At 46.9% G+C, this 25004-nt stretch overlaps 3 protein-coding genes across 5 annotated transcripts; 2 read left to right on the forward strand and 1 right to left on the reverse strand.

Moving 5' to 3' along the window:
* Window positions 1-26: 26 nt before the first annotated feature.
* Window positions 27-4079, reverse strand: WDR54 (WD repeat domain 54). 2 transcript variants are annotated; one of them, XM_066377947.1, is made up of 10 exons: window positions 4001-4079; window positions 3439-3661; window positions 3211-3273; window positions 2748-2814; window positions 2604-2657; window positions 2167-2294; window positions 865-965; window positions 604-766; window positions 355-429; window positions 27-276 (listed from the first exon to the last, which is right to left on the reverse strand). In XM_066377947.1, exons 1-10 carry the CDS (start codon window positions 4066-4068, stop codon window positions 145-147), a joined length of 1074 nt encoding a protein of 357 aa, XP_066234044.1. In that variant the 5' UTR covers window positions 4069-4079; the 3' UTR covers window positions 27-144. The 2 variants fall into 2 exon arrangements, with proteins under 2 accessions (XP_066234044.1, XP_066234045.1); XM_066377948.1 differs by having other exon boundaries at window positions 3906-4067.
* Window positions 4080-4184: 105 nt separating this feature from the next.
* Window positions 4185-10860, forward strand: C3H2orf81 (chromosome 3 C2orf81 homolog). Its single transcript, XM_066377946.1, is given in 5 exon segments — window positions 4185-4317; window positions 8689-8910; window positions 8997-9218; window positions 9379-10539; window positions 10542-10860. Coding segments are annotated over 5 exon segments (1743 nt in total). The 5' UTR covers window positions 4185-4248; the 3' UTR covers window positions 10611-10860.
* A 405-nt stretch (window positions 10861-11265) lies between these two features.
* LOC136400767 (retinol dehydrogenase 11-like) lies at window positions 11266-17857 on the forward strand. 2 transcript variants are annotated; one of them, XM_066377950.1, is made up of 6 exons: window positions 11266-11539; window positions 11714-11953; window positions 12432-12521; window positions 15768-15956; window positions 16973-17079; window positions 17223-17857. In XM_066377950.1, exons 1-6 carry the CDS (start codon window positions 11365-11367, stop codon window positions 17409-17411), a joined length of 990 nt encoding a protein of 329 aa, XP_066234047.1. In that variant the 5' UTR covers window positions 11266-11364; the 3' UTR covers window positions 17412-17857. The 2 variants fall into 2 exon arrangements, with proteins under 2 accessions (XP_066234047.1, XP_066234048.1); XM_066377951.1 differs by lacking the exon at window positions 15768-15956.
* The last annotated feature ends 7147 nt before the right edge of the window (window positions 17858-25004 follow it).

The following is a 25004-nucleotide window of genomic DNA, read 5'->3' on the forward strand; positions in this document are numbered from 1 at the left end:
GGGACCTGCCGCATGCCCTCTTCCCTGGAGCTTCAAGTTTGTTAGTTGTGAAGGATGACTTTGATATACTGAGTAATTAGACAAGGGTTAGGTGGAGAAGGTACTTTATAAATACCACAGGGAGAAAGGAGGGCTTCTCTGCTCTCATACACTGCTGAATCTCAGGATTTCATCAAGGTCGTAGCCAGTCACAGCAAAAGAGCTGCCAGAGGGATCAAAGAATCGGGCACCACACACCTGAGTGTCTGGCACGCACTCGCCATGACAGTGCTCCACCTGGGGGAGAGGGGGGCTACTCAGGGCCTGCTGCCCCAGGGTTGCCCCACCCCATTTTACTCCTCTTTCCACACATACCTCAATGCAGCCACTCCCTGGGCTTCTGCTCAGCTTCCAGATGTGTACAAAGGTGTCCTCAGCTGCAGACAGTAGCTATTAAAAAAAGGCAGGAGGATAAGTGGGAGTCGAACATGCTGAAAAGACTGGTGTAGGCTGGAGTGCTACACCAAGTGGCAATGACAGGCCTAGGGAGTTCCTCACAACATCCCAGCACCACGAACGAGGAAGGGCATGTAGGGATGGGGGAGGATGGGGGAGGAGACTGACCTTGCCCACTTCCGGAGCCAGGTCCAGGGCACAGATGGCCCGGGCATGGGCGTTGATCTGGACATGTAGAGTTCCAGTACTGGCCTCATACAGACGCACTTGCCCGTTCCCATAGCCTGCTGCTATGATCCCCTGCCACAGCTGCACGGAAGTGCATGGGGCCCTGCAAGGGTGATGCCCTACTTGGATTTCCCCAGACCAAAGCCCACTCCCCACCCTGAAGCTGCCTCAGGAAGGCCTCAGCCCCTTTGACCCACTTACCCAAATCCTGGAATTCGGGTCAATAATTTGAATTCAGGACCTGCCCACCAGACACATAGCAAGCCTGAGTCATCTGCCGTCACCATGTGAGCCATGCAGTCCTAAAGAGAAAGGCAAGGTCAGCCCTCCCATTTCTCCCCTGCTGGATCCTGTATACAGGGGAAGGGAGGCAGTATTTGCATCTTTGCCTCTCTAGGGGAAGTGGACATATGGAGCCCTCAAAAGCTGGACCCATACCCTGGCCGGTTGGCTCAGCGGTAGAGCGTCGGCCTAGCGTGCGGAGGACCCGGGTTCGATTCCCGACAGGGCACACAGGAGAAGCGCCCATTTGCTTCTCCACCCTTCCGCCGCACTTTCCTCTCTGTCTCTCTTCCCCTCCCACAGCCAAGGCTCCATTGGAGCAAAGATGGCCCGGGCGCTGGGGATGGCTCCTTGGCCTCTGCCCCAGGCGCTAGAGTGGCTCTGGTCGCAATATGGCGACGCCCAAGATGGGCAGAGCATCGCCCCTGGTGGGCGTGCCGGGTGGATCCCGGTCGGGCGCATGCGGGAGTCTGTCTGACTGTCTCTCCCTGTTTCCAGCTTCAGAAAAGTGAAAAAAAAAGAAAAAAAAATCTGGACCCAGGGTTCCCTCAAGAAGCATAAAATGCTTTCCTTGCATTCCTCACAGTTTCCCCACCTTCCCTTCTCACACATACCATTAGTATAACTGTACTCAGTGAATGGATGACGAAACCAAGGCCATAGTGTTATGACCTCGAAGTCTTCCAGGGAGCCAGTCACGGTCACAACTAGTCTCAGCCTCTTGACCCCTAACCCCAGGCAGCCAACACAGTCCATGGGCCCAGCTCTGAGCCAGATTCAGTAGAGCAGCAGTAGAGGATATGAATGAGAAGATACAAACCCTGTGTTCTCAAGTAGTTTGCAATCCAATTAAGTACAAAAGAGTTGTCTTTGAGGGAGATCAGTAGGAACTGGAATGGGGAAGACTTCCTGGAGAGGGTGGCGATGGAAGTGTAGGACTTGCCCACATTCAGAGAAGGAAGCCACACATGTCAGAGCTGGAAAACATCTTAGAAACCACCTGTCCCAACTCCTCATTTTCCACCAGCATTGAGAAGTGTTCATGAACTATTAAATGCCATGTAAAATATGTCTAGCTTCACTGGATCTGAGGTTGCTGAAGCCTGGGAAAGTACAGCAATTTGCCTAAAATCATCCAGCTGTTTAGTGGCAGAGCCAAGACTTGCATCCAGGTCTCCTGCCTCTAAGGTTCACTGGAATTAGAAGAAGGAATCCACTTACTTGTTTCTGGGCAGGCTCACTGGCAATGTCTGTGACTGATGTTGGGTGGCCAACCAGCTCTTCACTCAATACAATGTTGGAACCCTTGTCTGGGATGTCAAATACCAGTACCCGGCCTGACCACGTTCCTGCAGAAGTAGTGTGTCCTAGTCCTCCCAGGTCTCCAGCCACCACACTCAGCACTCCCTCCATACCAGAAACCTTAGCAATAAACCCACCTCTCACTGTGCTAACAGTCTTGCCCCTCCATGACTACCCTTATTCTAGCCCACCCTGTTCCTCTGAACCCATTCATGGCTCTTTGGAGTCTCTGACCCTCCCCTTCACTTCCACCCTTCCCTCTAACCCTCCACAATTTCCTCAGAAATTTAGCATCCTCCTGGCCAAAGTCCACACCTTTATACCCCAGCACCCCCCAATGCCCTTGGCCCCCTCACCCACACAGATGAAGTGACCACTGGAAGCAATTCCTCGGGCAAACACAGCCTGTACTGAGTATGAAAGGGGAAAACTATTAGAAATAGCGCTTCCTCCAGCCCCAGCAAACACTCCTTACCCACAGGAAACAGTACTGCAGGTACCTGGAGAGGCATCTTCATAGTCCAGCGCATGCCAGTATACCATGATGGAGCCATTAGACTCATACATCTGGAAGATGAGGGCAAGGACAGGGGCACAACCCAGCTAACCTCTGCTGTGCTCTATGCTGAGTATGTCACATACTCATGTTAGCCTAGCCTACTGAATCCTCAGTGCAACTCTGGCAGACAGGTGCTTCTTTTATTCCTATTTCACAGAGGAGGACGCTGAGGCTCTGATAAGTTAACCAAATTGCCCAAGGTCATACAGCTACCAAAGGGGCAGATATTGGAGAGAGGGTACTTGGGAATTTAAAAAGATGGAAGCAATGAAAATGAGAAATAAGGAAGACTGGGCTAAGTATGTGTAAAACTTGGGAGCGTTTAGAGGCAAGTGCAGAAGGGCCTTGGGGCGTTGGAGAGGAGTTGAGAAGACTAGTTGGGGAGGGCAGGAAGGTCCTCTTACCTGTATTCCTCGATGTGAGGTGAGTACCAGCAGTACTCGGAAGGGGAGGACACACCAGTGGATCTAGAGGGAGGTGGATCAGAATAGGGAGAAGTGGTCAACAGGGGACAAGAGGATTCTGAACAGTAGAAATTCAGAGTTAGTGCAGGCCTATTCCTTGAGGTTTGGAGAGGAAGGGCAGGGGTTAGAACTGGATTCAGCAACACCACTCCCAACTCCATGTCTCACCTGGGTGATAAGTGGGGGGCTCACTCCAGCTCCCTCCTTAGCGAGGAGCTGGCGCTGGTCCAAGAGCACACACCCCGGAGTAACGCTGAGAAGCTGGGCGCTGGGTCCATGGACTACTCCAAAACGTGTGAGGTCGCAGAACGGCAGCTGCAGCACACTGAGGTTGTTGCACAGGGCGGCAGCCGAACCTCGAAGAGGGATGGAACGCTCCCGGCGGAACATCCTAGGGGAGAGACGCTGGGATCAGCAAAAGGTCAGGGGTAAACAGACGACAGAGACGATTCTTGCCGGGGATGGGGAGTGCTGTCCTGAGCCACTGGGGGAGACCCCTGAGCCTGGGTCTTGACGTAACGCCCGGGACCCTGAGGGCTGCGCCGTCTGGCATGGGGAGGAAGAGAGGGGTGTCCCAGGGCTAAGTCCAGGGACGATGGGGGAATCCTAGAGAAGGAATGGTGATGGCACAGAACCTGGTGGCCCCAAGTGCCCGAGCCAAGGCGGGTTGAGGCAGGGTAGTCCCCAGACCCTTCCACCCTCGGTTCAGAACCGAGAAGACCCTGGCCACCTCAGCAGCCAGATTCCTGGGTCTTTCGGTCCCTCCAAATCCGCCGCTACCATAGAGACGACGCACATACGCAGGACATTGGGCGGGGCGAGCAACCTGAACGTGCAGCGCGCGGCACAGTTGCCAGGGCAACTGTGGGCGGGCACAAAACACCCAGCGCAGGGCGTGGTTGCCGGGGCGACCATTTAGGCGGCAGAGGCAGCAGCTAGGTGCAGAAAAGTCGTGGTTGGAGCGACTGCTGTTCAGCGATGGCCCATGAAAGCTCGGTAGGCTTCAGCTCAGCTGGGGGTGAGCCAGAGCCGGGATCGACCTTTAAGGTTGGTGTTGGGAACCGTGGCCAGCTTGGCGATACCCAGTGCCCTCCCGGCAAGCTGGCATTCAAGATGACCGAGGAATCCACGTTGGTAGCAGGGCTAAAAACTTGCACTTACACCACGCTCACTCACACGCTTTGTCACACGTGGAAACTGGGAAAGATTAAATAGGTGGTGCAGAGCCCAAGAAAAAGAAATGACTTTGGAAACAACTAGTGCATGTCATAAGTTTCTTATACTGAGGTACCCATTTAAGTGGATTAACGAGAATTGGTCAGGGATTGGGGAAAGGTATTGCCAAAGAAACGATCCATTTCGAGAGTTTCAGGAGAAAGAAATGGATTAAATAACAGCAACCCTGAGGTTACGATTGAAAATTATTTTAAAAAGAAAATTAAAAACACTTGAGCCTTTGTGTAACAATATCTCTGGCTCCTCTGGTCAGGCCACATCTAGGCATGGTCACTATCACGGGTGTCACATGAGAGGCGTGGAGGAGAAGTCTAATGAACCTACTGTCCCTCCCAGCCCCACCTGGATTGGGCTTTGGGCCACCCCCTAGGTTTGCCACCAACGCTGTTCTCACTACCAGAGACAGGAAATGAGGCTTAATGACTCTGAGTTCCATGTGAAGTGTAAAAAACATCAGATTGGAGGGAGAATGAATTTTGGGGAACATCAGTAAGGTTGGGGGTGAGGAGGCAAAGGTTTTGGAAGATTACATTTTGGAGGGAACCAGGTTCAAGTAGACTCCTGTAGGGAAGAGAGGAGACTCCCAAGAATCTGCTAGTTAATTCCTATGCCCTGAAATGAATTTTTGGGACTAGTCTTTCTTTTAAAGTAAATTTTTCTTGATTATAAAAGGATATAATCTCATTGTAGAGAATTTATAAAATAGAGAAGAGCATAGGAAAGAAACACATCCACTGTTACAATTTTGGTGTTCTTTTTCTTCAACACATACAGGTTTACATGATCTGAGATCATATGTGATGTGTAATTTTGTATCCTGTTATTTTATTTAACATTAAATCTTAAGTATTTTTCTATGCTCTTGCAAATTCTTACTAAATATTGCCTTTAATCATTGCATAATATTCCATCATAAAGATAGTGCTCCAGCCTGACCTGTGGTGGCGCAGTGGATAAGGCGTCAACCTGGAAACACTGAGGTTGCCGGTTCAAAACCCTGGCTTGCCTGGTCAAGGCACATATGGGAGTTGATGCTTCCTGCTCCTCCTCCTTCTCTCTCTCTCTCTTTCTCTCTCTCCCCCCCCCCTCTAAAATGAATAAATAAATAAATAAAAATTAAAGATAGTGCTCCATTAGGCCCTGGCCGGTTGGCTCAGTGTAGAGCGTCGGCCTGGCGTGCAGAAGTCCCGGCCAGGGCACACAGGAGAAGCGCCCATTTGCTTCTCCACCCCTCCCCCTCTCCTTCCTCTCTCTCTCTCTCTTCCCCTCCCACAGCGAGGCTCCAATGGAGCAAAGATGGCCCGGGCGCTGGGAATGGCTCCTTGGCCTCTGCCCCAGGCGCTAGAGTGGCTCTGGTCGCAAAAGTGCGATGCCCCGGAGGGGCAGAGCATCGCCCCCTGGTGGGCAGAGCGTCTCCCCCTGGTGGGCGTGCTGGGTGGATCCCGGTCGGGTGCATGCAGGAGTCTGTCTGTCTCTCCCCGTTTCCAGCTTCAGAAAAATAAAAAAAAAAAAAAAAAAAAAAAAAAAAAAGATAGTGCACCATTAGTTATCTATTCTCTTTTTGTTAGACATATATTTTCAATATTCTGCTACTATAAATCACATGACAGGGAATACGTTGGAGAACATATATATATTTTAAAGATTTTATTTATTGATTTTAAATGAAAGAGAAAGGGGGGGGGGAGGAGCAGGAAGCATCAACTTGTAGTAGTTGATTCTTGTATTTTTCCTGACTGGGCAAGCTCAGGGGTTTGAACTGGCAACCTCAGCATTCCAGGTTGACGCTTTATACACTGTGCCACTACAGGTCAGGCGAGAACATTTTTATTTTAAAATAGGCTTTTGAGTGCATTTATAAAACTAGAATTAATAGTTTGGAAGGTTAGACATATTTTCAAATGTTTCATCTAGAGTTCTACTTTTGTGAAATGTTATGTCCTTTGCTTATTATGATCCTTGAGGTCTTATTTTTCTTATATGAATTTTCCATATATTTGGGGATATTAACTTTTTTATATTTGCTACAAATGTAGGGTGGGGCAAAAGTAGGTTTACAGTTGTTCATATGGAAAATAATATACTAGCCCTGGCTGGATAGCTTGCCTTAGAGCATTGTCCCAAAGCACAGAAGTTGCTGTTTCGATCCTGGTCAGGGCACATACAGGAACAGATTGATGTTCCTGTCTTTCTCTTGCTTTCTCCCTTACTCCCTCTCTAAAATCAATAAAATAAACATTAAAAATAAGAATATAATAATAAATAATAATACAGTAATAAACTATGTTTCACATACCCACAATTGTAACTTACTTTTGCCCCACCCTCTCTTTTTTGTTTAGGAAGCAGTGTAAAAGTCAGGCTCTGGAGTCAGACCTGTATATGAATTATCACTCCACTATTTCCTTGCTGTGTCATCCTGGACACATTCTGTAAAGTGGAAATAAAAATAGTGTGGCCTGACTTGTGGTGGCACAGGGGATAGAGCACCAACCTGGAATGCTGAGGTAGCTTGTTTGAAACCCGGGGCTTGCCAGGTCAAGGCTCATACGACAAACAACCAATGAACAGCTAGAGTGAAGCAATTACTTCTCTTCCCCACCCCCTTTTCTCTGTAAAACCAATAAATAAATAAAAATTTTTTTGACAGAGACAGAGTCAGTGAAAGAGACAGAGAGAGGGACAGACAGACAGGAAGAGAGAGAGATGAGAAGCATCAGTTCTTCCTTGCAACACCTTAGTTATTCACTGATTGCTTTCTCATATGTGCCTTGACCTGGGGACAACAGAGAAAGTGACCCCTGGCTCGAGCCAGTGACCTTGGGCTTCAATCCAGTGACCTCTGGGCTCAAGCTAGTAACCATGAGGTCATGTCTATGATCTCATGCTCAACCCAGCGACCCTATACTCAAGCTGGTGAGCCCATGCTCAAGCTGGCGACCTTGAGGTTTTGAACCTGGGTCCTCTGCATCCCAGTCTGACGCTCTGTCCATTGCGCCACCACCTGGTCAGGCAATAAATAAAATCTTTAAAATAAATAAATATATTGTGTAGTTTAAAAAATGTAGGAATTGAATCAAAACAATGTATGCAACTATTATAGTGTAAGTGCCTGAAAATGGTAACTACTAATTTCAGCTTGTAGATTAGTAATGTTTATAAAAATAAATACAGGAAAATTTGGTCTATATGTGCATACCTATCTACCTATTCTTTTCTTCTTCCTCCTCCTCCTCCTCCTCCTCCTCCTTCTCCTCCTTCTCCTCTTTCTCCTCCTCCTCCTCCTCCTCTGATTCTTCTCCTTCACCTTCTCCTTCTCCTTCTCCTTCTTCATGAGAGGAGGGGAGATTGAGAGACAGATTTCTGCATGCACCCCAACAGGGATCTGCCAAACAACCCTGTCTGGGGCCAGCACTCACCTCAAACCAATCAAGCCACTGGCTGTGGGAGGAGAAGAGAGAGAGAAGGGGAAGAGGGAGGGGGAGAGAAGCAGATGGTTGCTTCTCATTTGTGCCCTGACCTGGGATTGAACTCAGGACATCCACTTGCCAGGCTGATGCTCTCTCAATCCACTGAACCAACCGACCAGGGCTTTCTTTATTATTCTTGCCATTCTTTCTTACCCAGAGATTATATAAGAAGTTAACCTATTTTTCCTACATTTTATTTTTTGTTCATATTTTTGGTGTGTGTGTGTTTATCTTTTGATCCATCTGGAACTTATTTAGATATATATTGTGAAATAAGGTTCTAAGTTGTTTAGGGGGTGGGAGAGGAGATTCTAAACAGCACCAATGATTCCAGCACCCATATATTGACTCATGTTTCTCAAGTTCTTTGAACTCTCGAGAACTTTGAACACTTTGAACTATTGTAAACAGCAAGGGTGGTGGAGTTGAAGCCTGGGTCTACTGTGTGATTCCAAGCAAGTGTTGGTTAACTTGTGTGAAGTTTCTGTTTCTTTGTCTGTGAAATGAGCTTATTGAGCTATTCTGAAAATTAAATTAGCTAGGTCAAACACCTGAAAAGTGTTTGTCACAAAATTGGCTCTTGGTAAGTTGTCCTTTCAAAAGGCTTTTCCTTTCTACTACACAACTTGAAAAAGCTTCCTCCTCGCCTGAAGCTGCTTCTGTCTTCCACTTTTGGGTTTCCTTCCCTGATTTCCCTGTTCCATTCCCACAGAGGCAGGCCCGAGACCGTGGGGTGACCAGATCCAAAGCAGAAAAGGCACGGCCGCCCGCTGTGCTGGTGCCGCAGGTGGACATCGTTCCTGGGCGGCTCACTGAGGCTGAGTGGATGGTGCTCATGACTGTGGAAGAGGGCGAGGAAGTGGTGGGGGACATTTTGGCGGATCTGCTGGCACGAGTCATGGACTCTGCCTTCAAAGTCTACTTGACCCATCAGGTGGGCCTGGATCCGGGTCTTCCACACCCATTTCCTTACTCTCCGACTCCTTCCTGCCCTGTTGAGACCCTCTCTCACCTCTGCAGTGCATTCCGTTCACCATCAACGGGGCTCGGGAGGCCATGCTGCAGATCATCGAGCGGTGCTTCCTGGTCCGTGATGAGGGAGAGTCTTCAGTGGTTGAGGACCCCACATGGGGTGAGGACGAGGAGCCCTTGGCATGCGCAACAGATGCCTGGGCTCAGGGATCCGTTCCGGTGCTGCATGAGCCAGCCTCAGTGGGGCAGGAGGAGATCTTCCAAAGTGAAGTAAGCCTAGCCCTCAACTCCCTCCCGCCCCTACCCCTACCCCCAATGCATCTTTGTTTTCCTTAGGGCTTCTCTGGACTCCTCCCCTCTTAGTTCCTTTCTACTCTTTCTGACTTCTCACTACCCACCTCCCACCCCTACCTCTGGTGCATTTCTCCAGGACCAGGGGAGCATGGAACCGATTTCTTTAGGGAGATCACAGCTGGATAGAGGCTTTGAGGAGCAGAGGGAATCTTGGGAGCATTCTTCCAAGCTGAGAGACACCCCCGGCTCCCCTCCAATCCCGGAGCTGTTTCAGGAGGCAGGTCCTGGGAGTCCGTTAGAGGAACTGGAAGGCCAGGGAGGAGACCACCTGTCCTCAGCTGGGTCCTTGAATGGGAGCCTCCAGCGGTCATCCTCAGTGGAGATGGTTCCTGCTGGTAGTCCCCACCCTTCTCTGGAGCTGTCCCTGATAGCCAGCTCCCAGGAATTGGCTGAGAGGGCACAGACCCTCAGCTCCCAGATTTCGATAGAGGACTTCTACTGCATACCGCAGCTGCATGCAGCTGGGGATCAGCCGGTGCTCAAGAAGGAACTATCCAGCACAGCTTCGGCTTCGAGCCCCACCATGCACAGTTCCTCCACATCCTTCCAGGCATCCTTCCAGCCACAGCCGCTTTGGCGTGCAGACTCGCAGCTGAGCATGCTTCCCTACAGGGCGAGCCGCAAGGCAGCCTTGGAGCAGCTGCCGCAACACTGGGTTTGCCCGCTAGCTGAGATTGTAGATCCAGACTCTGAGGTGCGCCCCCTGGAAGTCTATCGCAAGTGCCAGAGGGTCAAGAGGACGGCCCAACGCCCAGCCACTGGCCCCAGTTACCAAGTTTCCCCCGGCCTTCAACTTACGCCTTTAAGCTTAGGTTTATCATTGCCAGGCTTCCGGCCAAAGAAACCCTTGCCCGGCCCAGATATCCGCTTTCTTGAACCGCACCTGGAGCTCCCCAACATGGCACGCAGCCCCAGCCCCAACCTGTGGCCGGGTGCGGTGTGGCCCAGGGGTTGGGAGGGGGAGGCCAAGGTGCTGGAAGACCTGTGGGACACCCGCACCCACCTACCTCCACTGGCCCCAGAACCCAGAGACCAGGAAGGCCAGAGTCCTCATGGGTGGCCTTATCCTGAGCCCCCAGTCCTCAAGGCCACATCCCAGGTGATGTGGAAGCCCATGTTGCTGCCTGAAGCCTTGAAACTGGTTCCTGGTGTAAGCATGCAGAACCCAACCACCCAGGTGCCGCTCAGCTCTGGCACACCCCAGCAGGAGGACAGAGAAAGCTGCAAGTCTCCTCCCACACCATCCAGACAGGTGCCCAGGTGACCATGGCACAGCTAAGGAAGAATTCAACCCCAAATATGTGGTGACTGCCTTCCAAACTCCCACCCCATTCTGAGCCCTAACCTCAGCCAGTGGGACTCCTACCTTCCTTCTCTCTGCTTGCTAGAAATAAATACCTGTGTTGCCTTAAGAATTGGCCTGTTACCTCTCTTTCTTCCAAAGATGTATACTGTCACTGACCTGGAGAGGAGCACTTGTTCTGGCAGGCTCCTGGAAGATAGAGCACTGGTTCCAGGGAATAAGCCCATTTCCACCCGTAGGAGACCCTGCTTCAGGCCCAGCAGGAGACTTCCGGAGAACCATCCCTCTCCTCACAAGGGAGCAGATGAGAAAGGGCTGCAAGTGGGGTCTACCTCAGTTGGGAGAATTTAGTCTCCTTTCAGTTGGGGACAAAGGGGATGGTCCTGCTTAGCACAGAGTGATTCAAGACATGAGGGATTGGTTTCTCGTTTCCCTAGTCTCTGGAGCTCTGTTAGTTCATTTAGAGTGCAAATCCAATTTTGGCTTGGAAACAGATTTGAGCTTTTGCAGGACTCAGGGAAAGCCCTGTGGCTTCTGTTGATTTTGACTTGGGGTGAGGCAATCGAATGCCTAGGGGACAAAATTTATAAGGAGGAACTCACTCTTGGGTTCACATGGGCCATTTGGACAAATATGAGAGTGCTTCCTTAAATTTTGTGCCCCAGGCTCCACACGAGCCTCATCACTAGTGCCCACTGAGCTTTGATTAGGCCCTTCCCCATTGTCTTCCCACTCTGGGTGGCAGGCCAGTACTCTGCTATGTGGCTGCGGTCTCTACTCAGTACCCAGGTCTGGGGCCCTGGCTCTGCCCTCATTCTGGTTTTCCTGCTTAGACTAAGTATGCGGCGCTGGTGTAAGTCTCATCTTTGGGACCTCCAGCACTGCTCCACAGATCTGACTGGGAAGACGGCAGTAGTGACGGGGGCCAATAGTGGTGAGTGCTCCTCCCACCTTGTCACCCTACTGGGGGCCTTGGTCCCCAATAGCCTTAAGAGGGAAGGCAGGGGGGAGACGCAGCACCCACTGTCAGTACCCCTGTCCCTTTCCTTGCTCCACTGCCATCTAGTCACATCCCAGCCTAGCCTACTCTAAAGCTGCCCTCCCATAGGCATTGGGAAGGTTGTGTCCCAGGAGCTGGCCCGTCGTGGGGCCCGTGTGATTCTTGCTTGCCGTAGCCGTGAGCGTGGACAGCGAGCCCTGGCTGAGATCCAAGCAGCTTCAAAGGATGCCTGCCTTCTGCTTGGGGAGGTGGACCTGAGCTCTATGGCCTCTGTCTGGAGCTTTGCCTGGTGGCTTCTGCAGGAGTGTCCTGAGATACACCTGCTGGTTAACAATGCAGCAGTCTGTGGTATGTGCCTTGACTTGCTTCCTCAAAACACATTTCAAGAGACTCTTTTCTAGATCAGGGACCCCAAACGGCCCCCAAAGCCAAACCTGTGCATCCTGCTGAAATGCTCTCATTTCATAAACAACCATAAAGAGCCTGCCTGAAGTTATAGCCTCAATATTTTAAAGATTTTATTTATTCATTTTAGAGAGTGGAAAGAGAGAGAGAGAGAAAGGGGGGTAGGAGCAGGAAGCATCCACTTTTGCACTTGCTCCTTGTTTGAGCCTTGACCAGGCAAGCCCAGCGTCTCAAACCAGTGACCTCAACGCTCCAGATCAACACCCTATCCACTATGGCACCATCGGTTAGGCTATAGACTCAAATTTTATTGCCCCATCTTTGCACATACATGCTCCTATGGCATTTCTACTGAACCTGAATGTATCTCCCCCAGACTTTGTCTCTCTCCATCATCTACTGTGTTTTCATCTCCTCCCAGGAATCCCCAAGACACTAACCCCAGAGGGCCTTGAGCTCACCTTTGCTACCAATTATGTCGGGCCCTTTCTGCTCACAAATCTACTGCAAGGTAAGGAAGCATGCCTACCTTCTGTGTTGGCCCTGAGTATCCATTCCCCTGGCATTTTTCTGGGCACTTTCTTCCCCCTGGTGCCCAGCTACTTGCAGAGCAGTGACCAGTACGCTTTGCTGCACACAGCAGAGGAACCACTTGCCACAAATCAAGATTAGAGTTCTGGGAATGGAATCAGTCCAAGATACAACCAGTAGGGGCATGTGAGACCCCACCTCTCCTTCCCTCAGCTCTGTGTTCCATGCTGACCAGTAGAGTTATCTCAGCCAAAGCTTCCTAAGGGTGGCTCTCAGGCACTTAGGATCATAGACACCCGGAAGCTTTGAAACTACCAGCAATAGTAGCCAAAAATACCACTCCCTTGGACCCAGGTCTTTTGACTCTGATTTTGTAATCCTTTCTAATTAAGGAGTTTGGGGTTCTTCCTGGGGAAGAAGGGGGAAATGGGTGGCAGGCAAATTCTCCCTAACATATTTTCCTGTGTTGTATAATAGCCTCTTTAAAAGAAAATCATTGTGGGTTTTTTGTTTTGTTTTTTGTTTTTAGTCAGGTAATGCATATCTAAATACAAAAATTGAAAGTGTACAAAAGTTAATGCAGAAAAAATGTCTCCTCCTCTCCTTGAAAATCAGCTATTCATTCCCCTCCTGGGAGGCAACTACTGTTGTCGGGGTCTCACATACCTTTTAGTGGCTGATTACATTAGTCCCAACTGGGAAGTGGACAAAAGCAAGTCAGAACTCTATGCATTTGTGAATATGAATATTTTTTCCTCTTCCCCCAAATTGTAACGTTTTGGCACCTTGCTCAGTATTAGTGTTTCTTCTTCTTTTTCTTCTTTTGTATTTTTCCTAAGTGAGAAGTGGGGAGGGAGACAGACAGACTCCCGCATGCACTCAATGGGGATCCACCCGGCATGCCCACCAAGGGGCGATGCTCTGCCCATGTGGGACGTTGCTTTGTTGCAACCAGAACCACAGTGCCTGAGGTGGAGAGCCATGGAGCCATCCTCAGCGTCTGGGCCAACTTTGCTCCATGGAGCTTTGGCTGTGGGAGGGGAAGAGAGAGAGAGAGAAAGCAGAGGGGGACAGATGGATAAGCAGATGGGCACTTCTCCTGTGTGCCCTGGCTGGGAATTGAACCCGGGACTTTCATACAACGGGCCGACGCTCTACCGCTGAACCAACCAGCCAGGGCTCTTCTTTTATATAAAAAGCATTTATTTGAGCAAATTTGCTCCAGCCTGATATATAGAGATTCAGGTAACAACCTAAATTGTGTTCCTAATTAATAGTTTTTTAAACTGTTTTTTCTCTACTGTCTCCCCTTTTCAATTCTATTCTCCTTTCTGCCATGTTTAGAAATCAACTTTGCCATATCACTTTCTTGCTTAAAATCCTTTTAAGGTATGCTGCTTTTGATAGGATAAACTCTAAACCCCTTCACTTCACTTACAAGACTGAGAACCTTACCTTTTGCCCTTCCTTAACCCACACCCTCATCTCCAGCCAGACAAACTGTAACTTTTGGACCATACTCTATTTTCTTTTCTCCTTCAGCTGTGCATTTGCACATGATACCATCTATCTGGAATAGCCTTTCTTACCCCCTTAGCCTGGCTAAGAACAGATATAGCATGTCCCATGGATCCTGCCCTGACACATCCAACTCCCCAGGCACCCCCAATTTACAGGGTTCCCTTAAACCCCTTGTATACATCTCTGTTCTTGAACTAACATTGCTCTGTGCGGATTTGTCTCCAACTAGGCTGTGAGTCCCTTTGGTTTTTTTATGTGACTCTGTCTGCATAAGTTAGGGATCCATTGTCCTCTTTAAGAATAATTTTCGTCCTGACCTGTGGTGGCGCAGTGGATAAAGCGTCAACCTGGAAATGCTGAGGTCGCTGGTTCGAAACCCTGGGCTTGCCTGGTCAAGGCACATATGGGAGTTGATGCTTCCAGCTCCTCCCCCCCTTCTCTCTCTCTCTCTCTCTCTCTCTCTCTCTCCTCTCTAAAATGAATAAATAAAAAATTAAAATTAAAATAAACTTTCCTTTAAAAAAAAAAAAAAAAAAAAGAATAATTTTCGGCCCTGGCCAGTTGGCTCAGTGGTAGAGCGTCTGCCTGGCGTGCAGAAGTCCCGGCTTCGATTCCCGGCCAGGGCACACAGGAGAAGCGCCCATCTGCTTCTCCACCCCTCCCCCTCTCCTTCCTCTCTGTCTCTCTCTTCCCCTCCCACAGCGAGGCTCCATTAGAGCAAAGATGGCCCGGGCGCTGGGGATGGCTCCTTGGCCTCTGCCCCAGGCACTAGAGTGGCTCTGGTCGCGACAGAGCGACGCCCCGGAGGGGCAGAGCATCGCCCCCTGGTGGGCGTGCCGGGTGGATCCCGGTCGGGCGCATGCGGGAGTCTGTCTGACTGTCTCTCCCCATTTCCAGCTTCAGAAAAAATACAAAAAAAAAAGAATAATTTTCTTTCTAGCAAATTTTGGCTAAATAACATCTGTTCAAATCATCATTGTGATTCTTCATTTCAATGTAGGGCTTAAACTAGTTTTTAGCATTTTGAAAACACTATTGTAAACTCCTATGTGACAACTACCAGTTTTTATAATTTCTATAGTCCAGATTTTTTTTGTATAGTTAGGTACTCATTTTTTTTTTAAGGTTTAACTTGTTCTGTTGATTATAATTGAATTTTTGTTCCTTTGGGAAATAGTTTGTTGTTGTTTTTTTAACACTTTCCCAAGTACCGCTACATACATTCTTTCCCCACAAACCTAGCACCACCCTTATGTCCTTAGCACCTATCTTGGTGTCTGCCACAATCCAGGGGCCTAATGAACATTTGTGAAACAAGTAAGTAAATGAGTGTATGAGTCTGTGAAAGACAGCTGACAGTGTTTCCATCCTCGCCTTCCTCCTCCCTTAGTCGTCACTGAGGTAAAATATAAACAAGGATCAGTTCAATTAGCTCCAGCTGACAAGTGAAAGAAAAGCAAGACAAAACTTCAAAGACTAAAATAAAAGAAGAAGAAGAGCATTAGCAGAGCTGTAAATGAAAATAAAGTCTCTGTTGACATTAAGTTCTCCTGTGCCCAGCCTGGGGTCTGGGGCAGGGGGATGTTGACCCTCTCCTTCACACCCAGGATGGGCCCTGCTCTGCTAGACTCTCCTGGAGGCAGGCTGGGAATGGGAGTTTACCGCAGAGCTTGAACTGAAGGAGCATGGTCTTCTCTTTACCCAGGGGCGCTACAACGGGCAGGGTCTGCCCGGGTGATAAATGTGTCTTCTGCTTGGCACACATGTGGCTATTTTGATGAGGAACATCTGACTGGGGCTGGTGGACCTTTGGCCTTCAACCAGAACTATACCTGCAGCAAACTGCTTTTGACTTCAATCACTGGGGAATTTGCCCGGAGACTTCAAGGGACAGGTAACTGTCTCTGACATGATACCCTCTAATACTCCACTCCCAACCAGTGGTGGGATTCAGCTGATTCGCACAGGTTTGGCAGAACTGATACCTAATTTTTTGTTGAGTTCGGCGAACTGATTGTTAAAATGGCACCTGTAATCAGGGTTCTCTCTAAGGTGGGCACCTGGGCAGCCGCCCAATGTGGAAATCACAAATTTACATTCCTTACTCTTTTTTAACATTCATCTGCACAGCAGTGTATTTTAAGCACCTGTAGTAATGTTTGTTCTGTTCATAGGTGAAAAAAATTTGATGGAACTACGCTTGTAATATTATTTATTCATTTCATAAAACTCATTATACCTTTGATGAAATACTACATTTTAATTCCCTCACGTTTGTTACTTCAGTAAACAAACATATAATGCAAAGAGAAAAAGTGCCAAACAACCAGGGGGTGACAAGCTGTCGCTGGAAATATCTTAAATAACAGTTTTATTGTTCTTTGTCAGGTATTATTTAATATTTTTTCATTAATGTTTTAAAACTCTTTCTTACAACATCATCTAGTTTTGTGTACCTCTTTTATTGTTCTTATATAAGTATTAAATCCCTGAAATAATAAACTACCATTAGGTATATCATTTTCCCAATATCTCTCAAGCCAGCTGTTTTTACTTTCTTCCATTTGCTTTCTGTGCCCCCTATAGTGGTCTCAACCCTGTCCTCCTGTTTCCTTTTCAACCTTTCCCAACTCTCATCACCTCTCCTCCCAGTATTTTCCAATACCAACACCATATATCATGTTCCTCTTAAAGTTAACCCAACACTTTCAAATACTGGCATGGGTACCACCATTCATGTAACTTACAGAGTTCTAATGTCCCTGGTATCACCTCCAAGTCTCTGGCCACCTCTAACCAGCAGACCTGGTAGGCTCCTTCCCTCATTGCACGCTGTGGAACCACATTCAAGCTGTTCCTCCCATCATCCTCTCACCTCATTTTGCATTATGCTCTGTCTTACCTTCTCAGGTGTGACTGTGAACTCTGTGGACCCAGGTGTCGTATACACGGACATCATGAAGCAATTCTCTTGGTCATACCGCCTCCTCTTCTGGCTCTCCAGCTTTTTCATTAAGGTGGGTGGGGGAGGAGTTGGTGTGGCCTGCAGAGAGTGAGACAGGGTTCTGCTTCTCAGTGTTTCCCCAGTGGGCCTAGGCGGGCCTGGTGTGACATCTCATCCTCCCTCCCAACCCCCCCCCCCCACTCTGTGTTTCCCCAGGATCCTCAACAAGGTGCAAACCCAGTCCTCTACTTGAGCTTGGCAAAGGAGCTGGATGGCATTTCTGGAAAATATTTTAACAGTTCCTGTGTGATGACTCCTCCTTCTAAAGATGCTCAGGATCTTCATGTGGCCCAAAGACTCTGGAATGCCTCAGTCAAACTAACAAACCTAGACAAGACGAACTGATCCTCCGACCCAGATCACCCTGTTCAATGTTACTCACTTCCTTTGAATTTATATGCTTTTGTAACCCAATACTTTAATTATATTGCTATTTCATTAATCTCAGAAATCAGATTTATTTTTATAGTTGAAATTTGTGTAGCCTTACCCATATATTTAATATTTCCTTTGCTTGTTCTTCTCTCTTGTGTCTCCAGTCTTCCATCTGGGGCTTATTTTTCTTCTATCCAAAGTATATCCATTAGAAGTTTCTTTAATGACTATTTGTGGTAGACAGAATTCTAAGGTACTCTCAAGGTTCCTACCCTCTTGTGTATACATTCTGTATAATCTCCTTCCCTTGAGTGTGAGTGGAACTAGTGAATGTGATGAAATTTCATGCCTGTGATTATGTTGTATACCTGGAAAATGGGATTTTACTGGTGTAATTAAAGTTTGTAATCAGTTGGCTTTGTGTCAAAAGGGAGATTATTTTGGGTGGGTCTGACCTAATCATGTGAGCCTTTTAAAAGTGTCAGATCTCAGAAGTCAGAGAGATCCTCCTATTAACCATGAAAGAAGCAAACTGCCACATTTGGGAGATGGCCACATTGGCTCTAGGAGTTAAGACTTCAGCTCTACAGTCCCAAAGAACTGAATACTGCCAATAATCAGTGAGTTTGGAAGTGGACCTGGAGCCCAGATGAGATTGCAGCCTTTTATGACACTTGATTTCAGCCTGGTAACACTCTGAGGTCCCAGACCACCCAGTTTACCTGTACCCAGACTCCTGACCCAGAAACTGTGAGACAATAAGTGTGTTCTTTTTATTTTTATTTTTTGACAGAGACAGAGAGAGAGTCAGAGAGACAGACAGATAAGGACAGACAGACAGGAAGGGAGAGAGATGAGAAGCATCAATTCTTCATTGTGGCACTTTAGTTGTTCATTGATTGCTTTCTCATATGTGCCTTGACCGAGGGGCTACAGCAGAGCGAGTGACCTCTTGCTCGAGCCAGCGACCTTGGGCTCAAGCCAGCCACCTTGGGCTTCCAGCCAGAGACCATGGGGTCATGTCTATGATCCCATGCTCAAGCTAGCAACCCTGTGCTCAAGCCACTGAGTTTGTATTAATTTGTTATGAAGCAATAAAAAACTAATATAGGATCCAAAGATAGTAAATTTCCTGTTTTATTTATTTATTATTATTTTATTTTTTTCCTTTACCTATTTTTAGCGATATTGAGAGAGACAAGAAGAGAGAGAGAGAGAAAGACAGATAGGGACAGACAGGAAGGGACAGAGATGAGAAGCATCAATTCTTCATTGCTTACTGATTACTTTCTCATATATGCCTTGACCAGGGTCTCCAGCAGAGCGAGTAACCCTTTGCTCAAGCCAGTGACCTTAGACTCAAGCCAGTGACCTTGGGCTTCAAACCAGTGACCATGGGGTCAGGTCTATGATCCCACGCTCAAGCTAGCAACCCCACATTCAAGCTGGTGAGCCTGTAGTCAATCTAAATGAGACTGTGCTCAAGCTGGCAACCTCGGGGTTTTGAACCTGGGTCCTCTATATCCCAGGCCAATGCTCTATCCACTGTGCTACCACCTGGTCAGGCTTTACCTTTATTTTTGGCTGAGGAATTATAGATTGATAGTTATTTTCTCTTATTTTGCTGAATATTTCTTTGTCTTCTGGCTTTCATTATTGCTATTGAGAAATCAGATATTAATATAACAGTGATTTTGCAGGTAATATGCCTTTTCTCTCTGCTTTCTTTCAGTTTTATTTTATTTTTTAAATTTTATTTTAATTTATTGAGTGTACATGGATTCTAGTGTCCCCCCACATATCTCCCCCCTCCCTCTCTCTCTGCTTCTTTTAAGATTTTATCTTTGTCATTGTTTTTCTACAGCTTCACTATTATTAATCCAGATGTGCACTTCTTTTTGTTTATTCTGGTGGGAATTGCTTGGATTTCCTGAATCTGAGGATATATATGTATCTTTTATTTCTCTTTAAATACAGTCTCTCTATTATGTTTTTCTTCTTAGTGGAATTGCAATAAGGTAAAGGTTGGACCTTCTATAACTTTTATCTTTCATGTCTATTAACTTCTCTTCCACATTTTCCTTCTTCTTATATGTTAATGCTGCATTTTGGAACAATTTTTAAAGGTCTGTTTTCCAATCCATGAATTCTTTCTTCAGCTATGTAAAATATGGATATAAATGAAGCCACTTCGCCCTGGCCGGTTGGCTCAGTGGTAGAGCGTCGGCCTGGCGTGCAGGAATCCAGGGTTCGATTCCCAGCCAGGGCACACAGGAGAAGCGCCCATCTGCTTCTCCACCCCTCCCCCTCTCCTTCCTCTCTGTCTCTCTCTTCCCCTCCTGCAGCCAAGGCTCCACTGGAGCAGAGTTTGCCCGGGCCCTGAGGATGGCTCTGTGGCCTCTGCCTCAGGCGCTAGAATGGCTCTGATTGTGGCGAGCTATGCCCCAAGATGGGCAGAGCATTGCCCCCTGGTGGGCATGCCGGGTGGATCCCTGTTGGGCGCATGTGGGAGTCTGTCTGACTGCCTCCCTGTTCCCAGCTTCGGAAAAATACAAGTAAATAAATAAATAAAGCCACTTCAAAATGGTGTCAGAGCTGCAATTCCAGAGGAACTACCTTGTTTGTAGATCTTATGCTTCAAGCTTTGGAATGTGAAACAGAGCTAAATAACCTTTGAACTGGGCCTAAAATAACATTGTGTCCCAAAGAACTGTTTGCAAAGAAAGAAGATATTATGACTACTGGACTGGTGTCTATCAGGCTGACAATTAAAAACATTGTTTAGAATTAAATATCACTATGTTAGCTTATCTGAACCAATAGAAATGCCTTCTTTATATTAATTTAATTGTTCCTTTTTTTCTTCTCATAAATACTCCTTGCCTTGATTTCTTCATTGGAACACTATTTGGGCTTCTGCCTGAATGAGTGCTTCCCAAATAACTTTTTTTTTAATCTCAAAAAATGCTTGTTGCCTCTCATTTTGAAAGGCTTTTTATTTTAGGTTAATAGTTATGGATAATCTTTTGTGTTATCTAATAACTTTATATTGTAATTACTATATTTTTATTATTATATTTTATAACTGATTATTTTGCCAATCTACCTACTCAATTTTTATAATTGCTTCTTCCTTGATTAAATTAAAATTTGATATGTTTTTAAATTTTAATTTGATTTTTAATTTTTTTGTGACAGAGACAGAAAGGGAGAGAGATGAGAAGCATCAATTCTTTGTTGTGGCACCTTAGTTGTTCATTGATTGCTCTCTCGTTTGTGCCTTGACCTGGGGGCTACAGCAGAGCTGGCGACCTCGGAGTCTCCAACCTGGGTCCTCTGCGTCCCAGTCCGACGCTCTATCCACTGCGCCACTGCCTGGTCAGGCAAAATTTGATTTTTAATGCTTGACCAGGTTGTGGTGCAGTGGATAGAGCATCGGACTGGGATGTAGAGGACACAGGTTCAAAACCCTGAGATCCCCAGCTGAGCATGGACTCATCTGGCTTGAGTGTGAGCTATCAGCTTGAGCGTGAACTGTCAGCTTGAGCGTGGTGTTACTGGCTTGAGTGTGGGATCATAGAAATGAGCCCATGGTCACTGACTTGAGCCCAAAGGTTGCTGGCTTGAAGCTCAAGGTTGCTGGCTTGAGCAAGGGGTCACTTGCTCTGCTGTAGGCCCCCCCCCCCCCCGCATCAAAGCACATATGAGAAAGCAATCAATGAACAACAACAAAGAATTGATGCTTCTCATCTCTCTCCCTTCCTGTCTATCTGTCCCTATCTGTCACTCTCGCTGACTCTCCCTGTCTCTGTCAAAAAAATTTAAAAAAAGGAATACTAATTTTACAGATAGTAACTGAAAATCCCAGTATCTGTAATATTTGCAGGCTTGAATATTTATGGTAGTTTGTTTCCTTGTTGTCGTGGACCGTAAAGGGCAAAAAGCCATTGTAGATTCGAGGGGGCTAAGTTCTCCCCCTTTCACCTCCATATTGGCTCTGATGCTGAGTATTTGCACCCACTTCACTTGCTTCCTTGCCTTGCTGGAAGCAATTTACATGCCCTTCCTCTGACTCTGTTTGTTTTCAGATGTTGGTAGATTTCACTAATGCCTCCTGTTTATGCCTTGGGAGAGTTCCTGTTTTAGCCTTGGATGTGTAACTTTGTATCAAGGACTTCTTTGATTTGCATATGGCTATATAATAAAGCAAACTGGGGCTCTGGGGCACTCGGATATTGCCATTGGCATTTGAAGAGTCCTCCCGGTCCCATTGTTTTGTTGTTTTTTTTTTGATAAGTGTGTTTCCTTAATTCCACACTGTTATTAAGAGCTGCGCTGGTCCGCAGCACCTTGTGTTTTTAGAGACTTTGATTGTACGCTTATGGTTCTTAGAACTACAGCTCTAGGAATTATTTAAAGCCTGGGGTTAAAGTCCATTCCCCTAACAGGGTTTACATTGAGTTTGGCCAGGTTCCCAGGAGTACTTTATCAACCTGGGACCATTTACATTTGTGTCTTTGGATTTGGGGGCCACTTATGTGGTATACATTTTGGCCCCAAACTTGTATGAGTACAAGTATATTATTTTGAATTACCAGAAAGAATTTTACTCTCATTATGCAAAGAAGCAAGGATGAGATAGGCTTTTATCCTTACTATTGCTCTCTGTGAGGCACTTTCTAAAAGTTCACTCTCGGGGGTTTAGCCGTTGATTCTTTTGACTCTATGTGTGTAGGGGGTAGTTTTCCATTCTAACCGTCTCTGCTCAGCCCCAGGTTTTGTTTTCTGTTCCTGCTGATGGCCCTTTAAACTCAGGTTTCAGGCCAGCAGGAGTTGGCTTAGTAAACACAGGCTCTATTTCTTATGTGGTTATAATATTGAAATACATATTTCTAATAGACTTAATATCTGTTATTTGCTAAGTAATATTCAGAAACATATGAATGAGCATGACCAGGTAGTGGTGCAGTGAATGAAGTGTTGACCTGGGATGCTAAGGACGCAGGTTCAAAACCTGAGGTTGCCAGCTTGAGGGCAGGCTCACCACCTTGAGGATGGGGTCGCTGGCTTGAGCATGAAATCACTGACATGATCCCATGGTGGCTGGCTTGAGCCTAAAGGTCACTGGCTTGAGCAAGGGGTCCCTGGCTCAGCTGGAGCCCTCAGTCAAGGCACAATTGAGAAGAAATCAATGAGCAACTAAAGTGCTACAACTGTGAGTTGATGCTTCTCTCTCTCTCCCTTCCTGTCTGTCTGTCTGTCTTTCTCAATAAAAGAAAATATCACATGTTTGTTTTTACTTTTTAAAATTCTGGCTGCTAAGAATTTTAAGATTATATGCATGATCGGCTTATATGAAATTTAATAATATTTTCAAAAAAATCTTTTAAAAATTTACTTGCCTACATCTCAATTAAAGACAATCTCAAAATTTATATTTTTTATTCCTATTGGACAGTGCTGGGATAGCTAAGCTAGATGTGTCTCTCCCCTGCACCCCCATACCTGGCTTTGTCATGTTTGATTTGCTCTCTCTCTGCCTTTATCCAATCTCCCCTCCACATCTCTCAGCCTGAACACCATCTCATTCCTCTGGGAAACAGTTTACCCTGTTGGTTCCTTCCCATGTTCTGGGATGCTGAGGACTCCACCCAGATGTTCACTGTTCAGCATCAGTTTGGGAGGATGGGCTCCATCATGAGAACTGGAGATCTGGAGTCGTAGGGGTCCTGCTCAGGCTCCCCAATCAGAGACAGCCTCTAATTGGCACCTGTGAAAAGACACACAGGGCAAAGGAAATATTAATTTCCATTGAAGACCACCAGCCCAATCCAATGTAAAAGAAACAATATTTTCCCTATTAGCACATCCTGTTCTTTAGACTCATTGGGATGCCCTTTCATGATGCTGAGGAGCATTTGGGTCTTTCCTGTCCCCCCCCCTCATTCCACCAGAGGCCTGGCAGCTTCACATGAGAGCTCAGTGATATGGTTAAGGTTAAAACCACTCAAAAGAATGGCTCCAGCTCAAAAACAATTTTAAATACACTTTTAAAAAGTGTCAGGGTAGCCCTGGCCGGTTCGCTCAGTGGTGGAGCGTTGGCCTGGCGTGCGGGGGTCCCGGGTTCGATTCCCGGCCGGGGCACATAGGAGAGGCGCCCATCTGCTTTTCCACCCCTCCCCCTCTCCTTCCTCTCTGTCTCTCTCTTCCCCTCCTGCAGCTGAGGCTCCATTAGAGCAAAGGATGGCCCAGGCGCTGGGGATGGCTCCTTGGCCTCTGCCTCAGGCACTGGAGTGGCTCTGGTCGCGACTGAATGATGCCCGGAGGGGCAGAGCATCGCCCCCTGGTGGGCGTGCCCGGTGGATCCCGGTCGGGCGCATGCGGGAGTCTGTCTGACTGCCTCCCCGTTTCTAAAACTTTAAAAAAAAAAAAAAGAAAAAGAAAAAAAAATGTCAGGGTAGATCACTCTGTACAAATGTGGATAACCTCCAAGTTATATTGTCCAGTGGAGATAAAAATAGGGTTTAGGAAGCTTAAATAGGAAGTTGCTGTTTGTATCTAAAATGTTTAAGTTTTCAAAGATTTACTCTGGAACCGCAAACAAAAAACTGGCATCAAATGTTGCTTTGGATAGGGATCATGGGGATGAGATGAATGGGATATGTACTTAAATTTTTAAAAATGTGCATTTTACAATAGCCAAAAGATAGAAACAACCTAAATGTACATAGATAGATGAATGGATAAACAAATGTGGTATATACATTAAATGGAATATTATTCAGTCTTTCAGAGGAAGAAAATGCTGACACATGCTACAAAATGAATAAACCTCAAAGACATAAGCTAGATACTGTTACATCCCAGGAGACAGACCATAGCAAACCCAAAGTGAATTTTATAAGTTTTATTGCAAACCTGAGCAGGGACTGCAGGCAACCCACGCAAGGGAACACTGCAGCCCCGAGCTTCTAAAATGGCTCCTTTTTATAGGGTGGCTATCTAGGTTGAGCAAGCAAGCAGCGTTTACAAGGGCAGAAGGGATGCGGTTAGCTGACCTCATTCTTGGCTAAGTCTCTAGGGTAGGGGTTTCCTTGATCTGGGTACATAGAGTTCAGTGGAAAATATTGCTACATTTCTAACAGTTGTTTATCTTTTGCCTCCTAGCGATGCATGTACCGCTTGTCCTAAATGTCACATTCCCCAGTTTTCTTCTTACTAGTTCAAATCATTGAACTTTGGTATTGCTCATCTGAACTGGGTATAATCTGGTAGGGTTGAGCTAAGACTATAAGTCTTACAGTATCTATTCTTTTTTGAACAAATGCTGTGGTGCAACCACAACAAACTGGAACTGGACCCTAAACTGATGCAATCAATTTGGGTTTTATACACTGGCCAGAGATCAGCTTACTACGCCTCTCACAACGGTCAGCGATGAGCTCAGGGGGAGAGGGGTATTTATAGGCGAAACCTACAAGGTTACAATGTTTTCAGCACGTTTGTACAATATCTTTGCAAAAGCACACAAGCACATACTGTTCTAAAATAATAAACTACCTT

This window comes from Saccopteryx leptura, chromosome 3 (assembly GCF_036850995.1).
Source record: "Saccopteryx leptura isolate mSacLep1 chromosome 3, mSacLep1_pri_phased_curated, whole genome shotgun sequence".
Taxonomy (NCBI): Eukaryota; Metazoa; Chordata; class Mammalia; order Chiroptera; family Emballonuridae; genus Saccopteryx; species Saccopteryx leptura.

Bases quoted from the DNA above. Each gene is read 5' to 3' on its own strand.
- WDR54 (XM_066377947.1), bottom strand. From the start codon at position 4,068: ATGTGCGTCGTCTCTATGGTAGCGGCGGATTTGGAGGGACCGAAAGAC. The intron at 3,274-3,438 runs GTGAGACATGGA...ACCTCCCTCTAG, and splicing joins GCCCCCCACTTATCACCCAG to ATCCACTGGTGTGTCCTCCC. The intron at 277-354 runs GTATGTGTGGAA...CCTCTCCCCCAG, and splicing joins CAGGGAGTGGCTGCATTGAG to GTGGAGCACTGTCATGGCGA.
- LOC136400767 (XM_066377950.1), top strand. From the start codon at position 11,365: ATGTGGCTGCGGTCTCTACTCAGTACCCAGGTCTGGGGCCCTGGCTCT. The intron at 11,540-11,713 runs GTGAGTGCTCCT...GCCCTCCCATAG, and splicing joins AGTGACGGGGGCCAATAGTG to GCATTGGGAAGGTTGTGTCC. The intron at 12,522-15,767 runs GTAAGGAAGCAT...CTCTTTACCCAG, and splicing joins GCTCACAAATCTACTGCAAG to GGGCGCTACAACGGGCAGGG.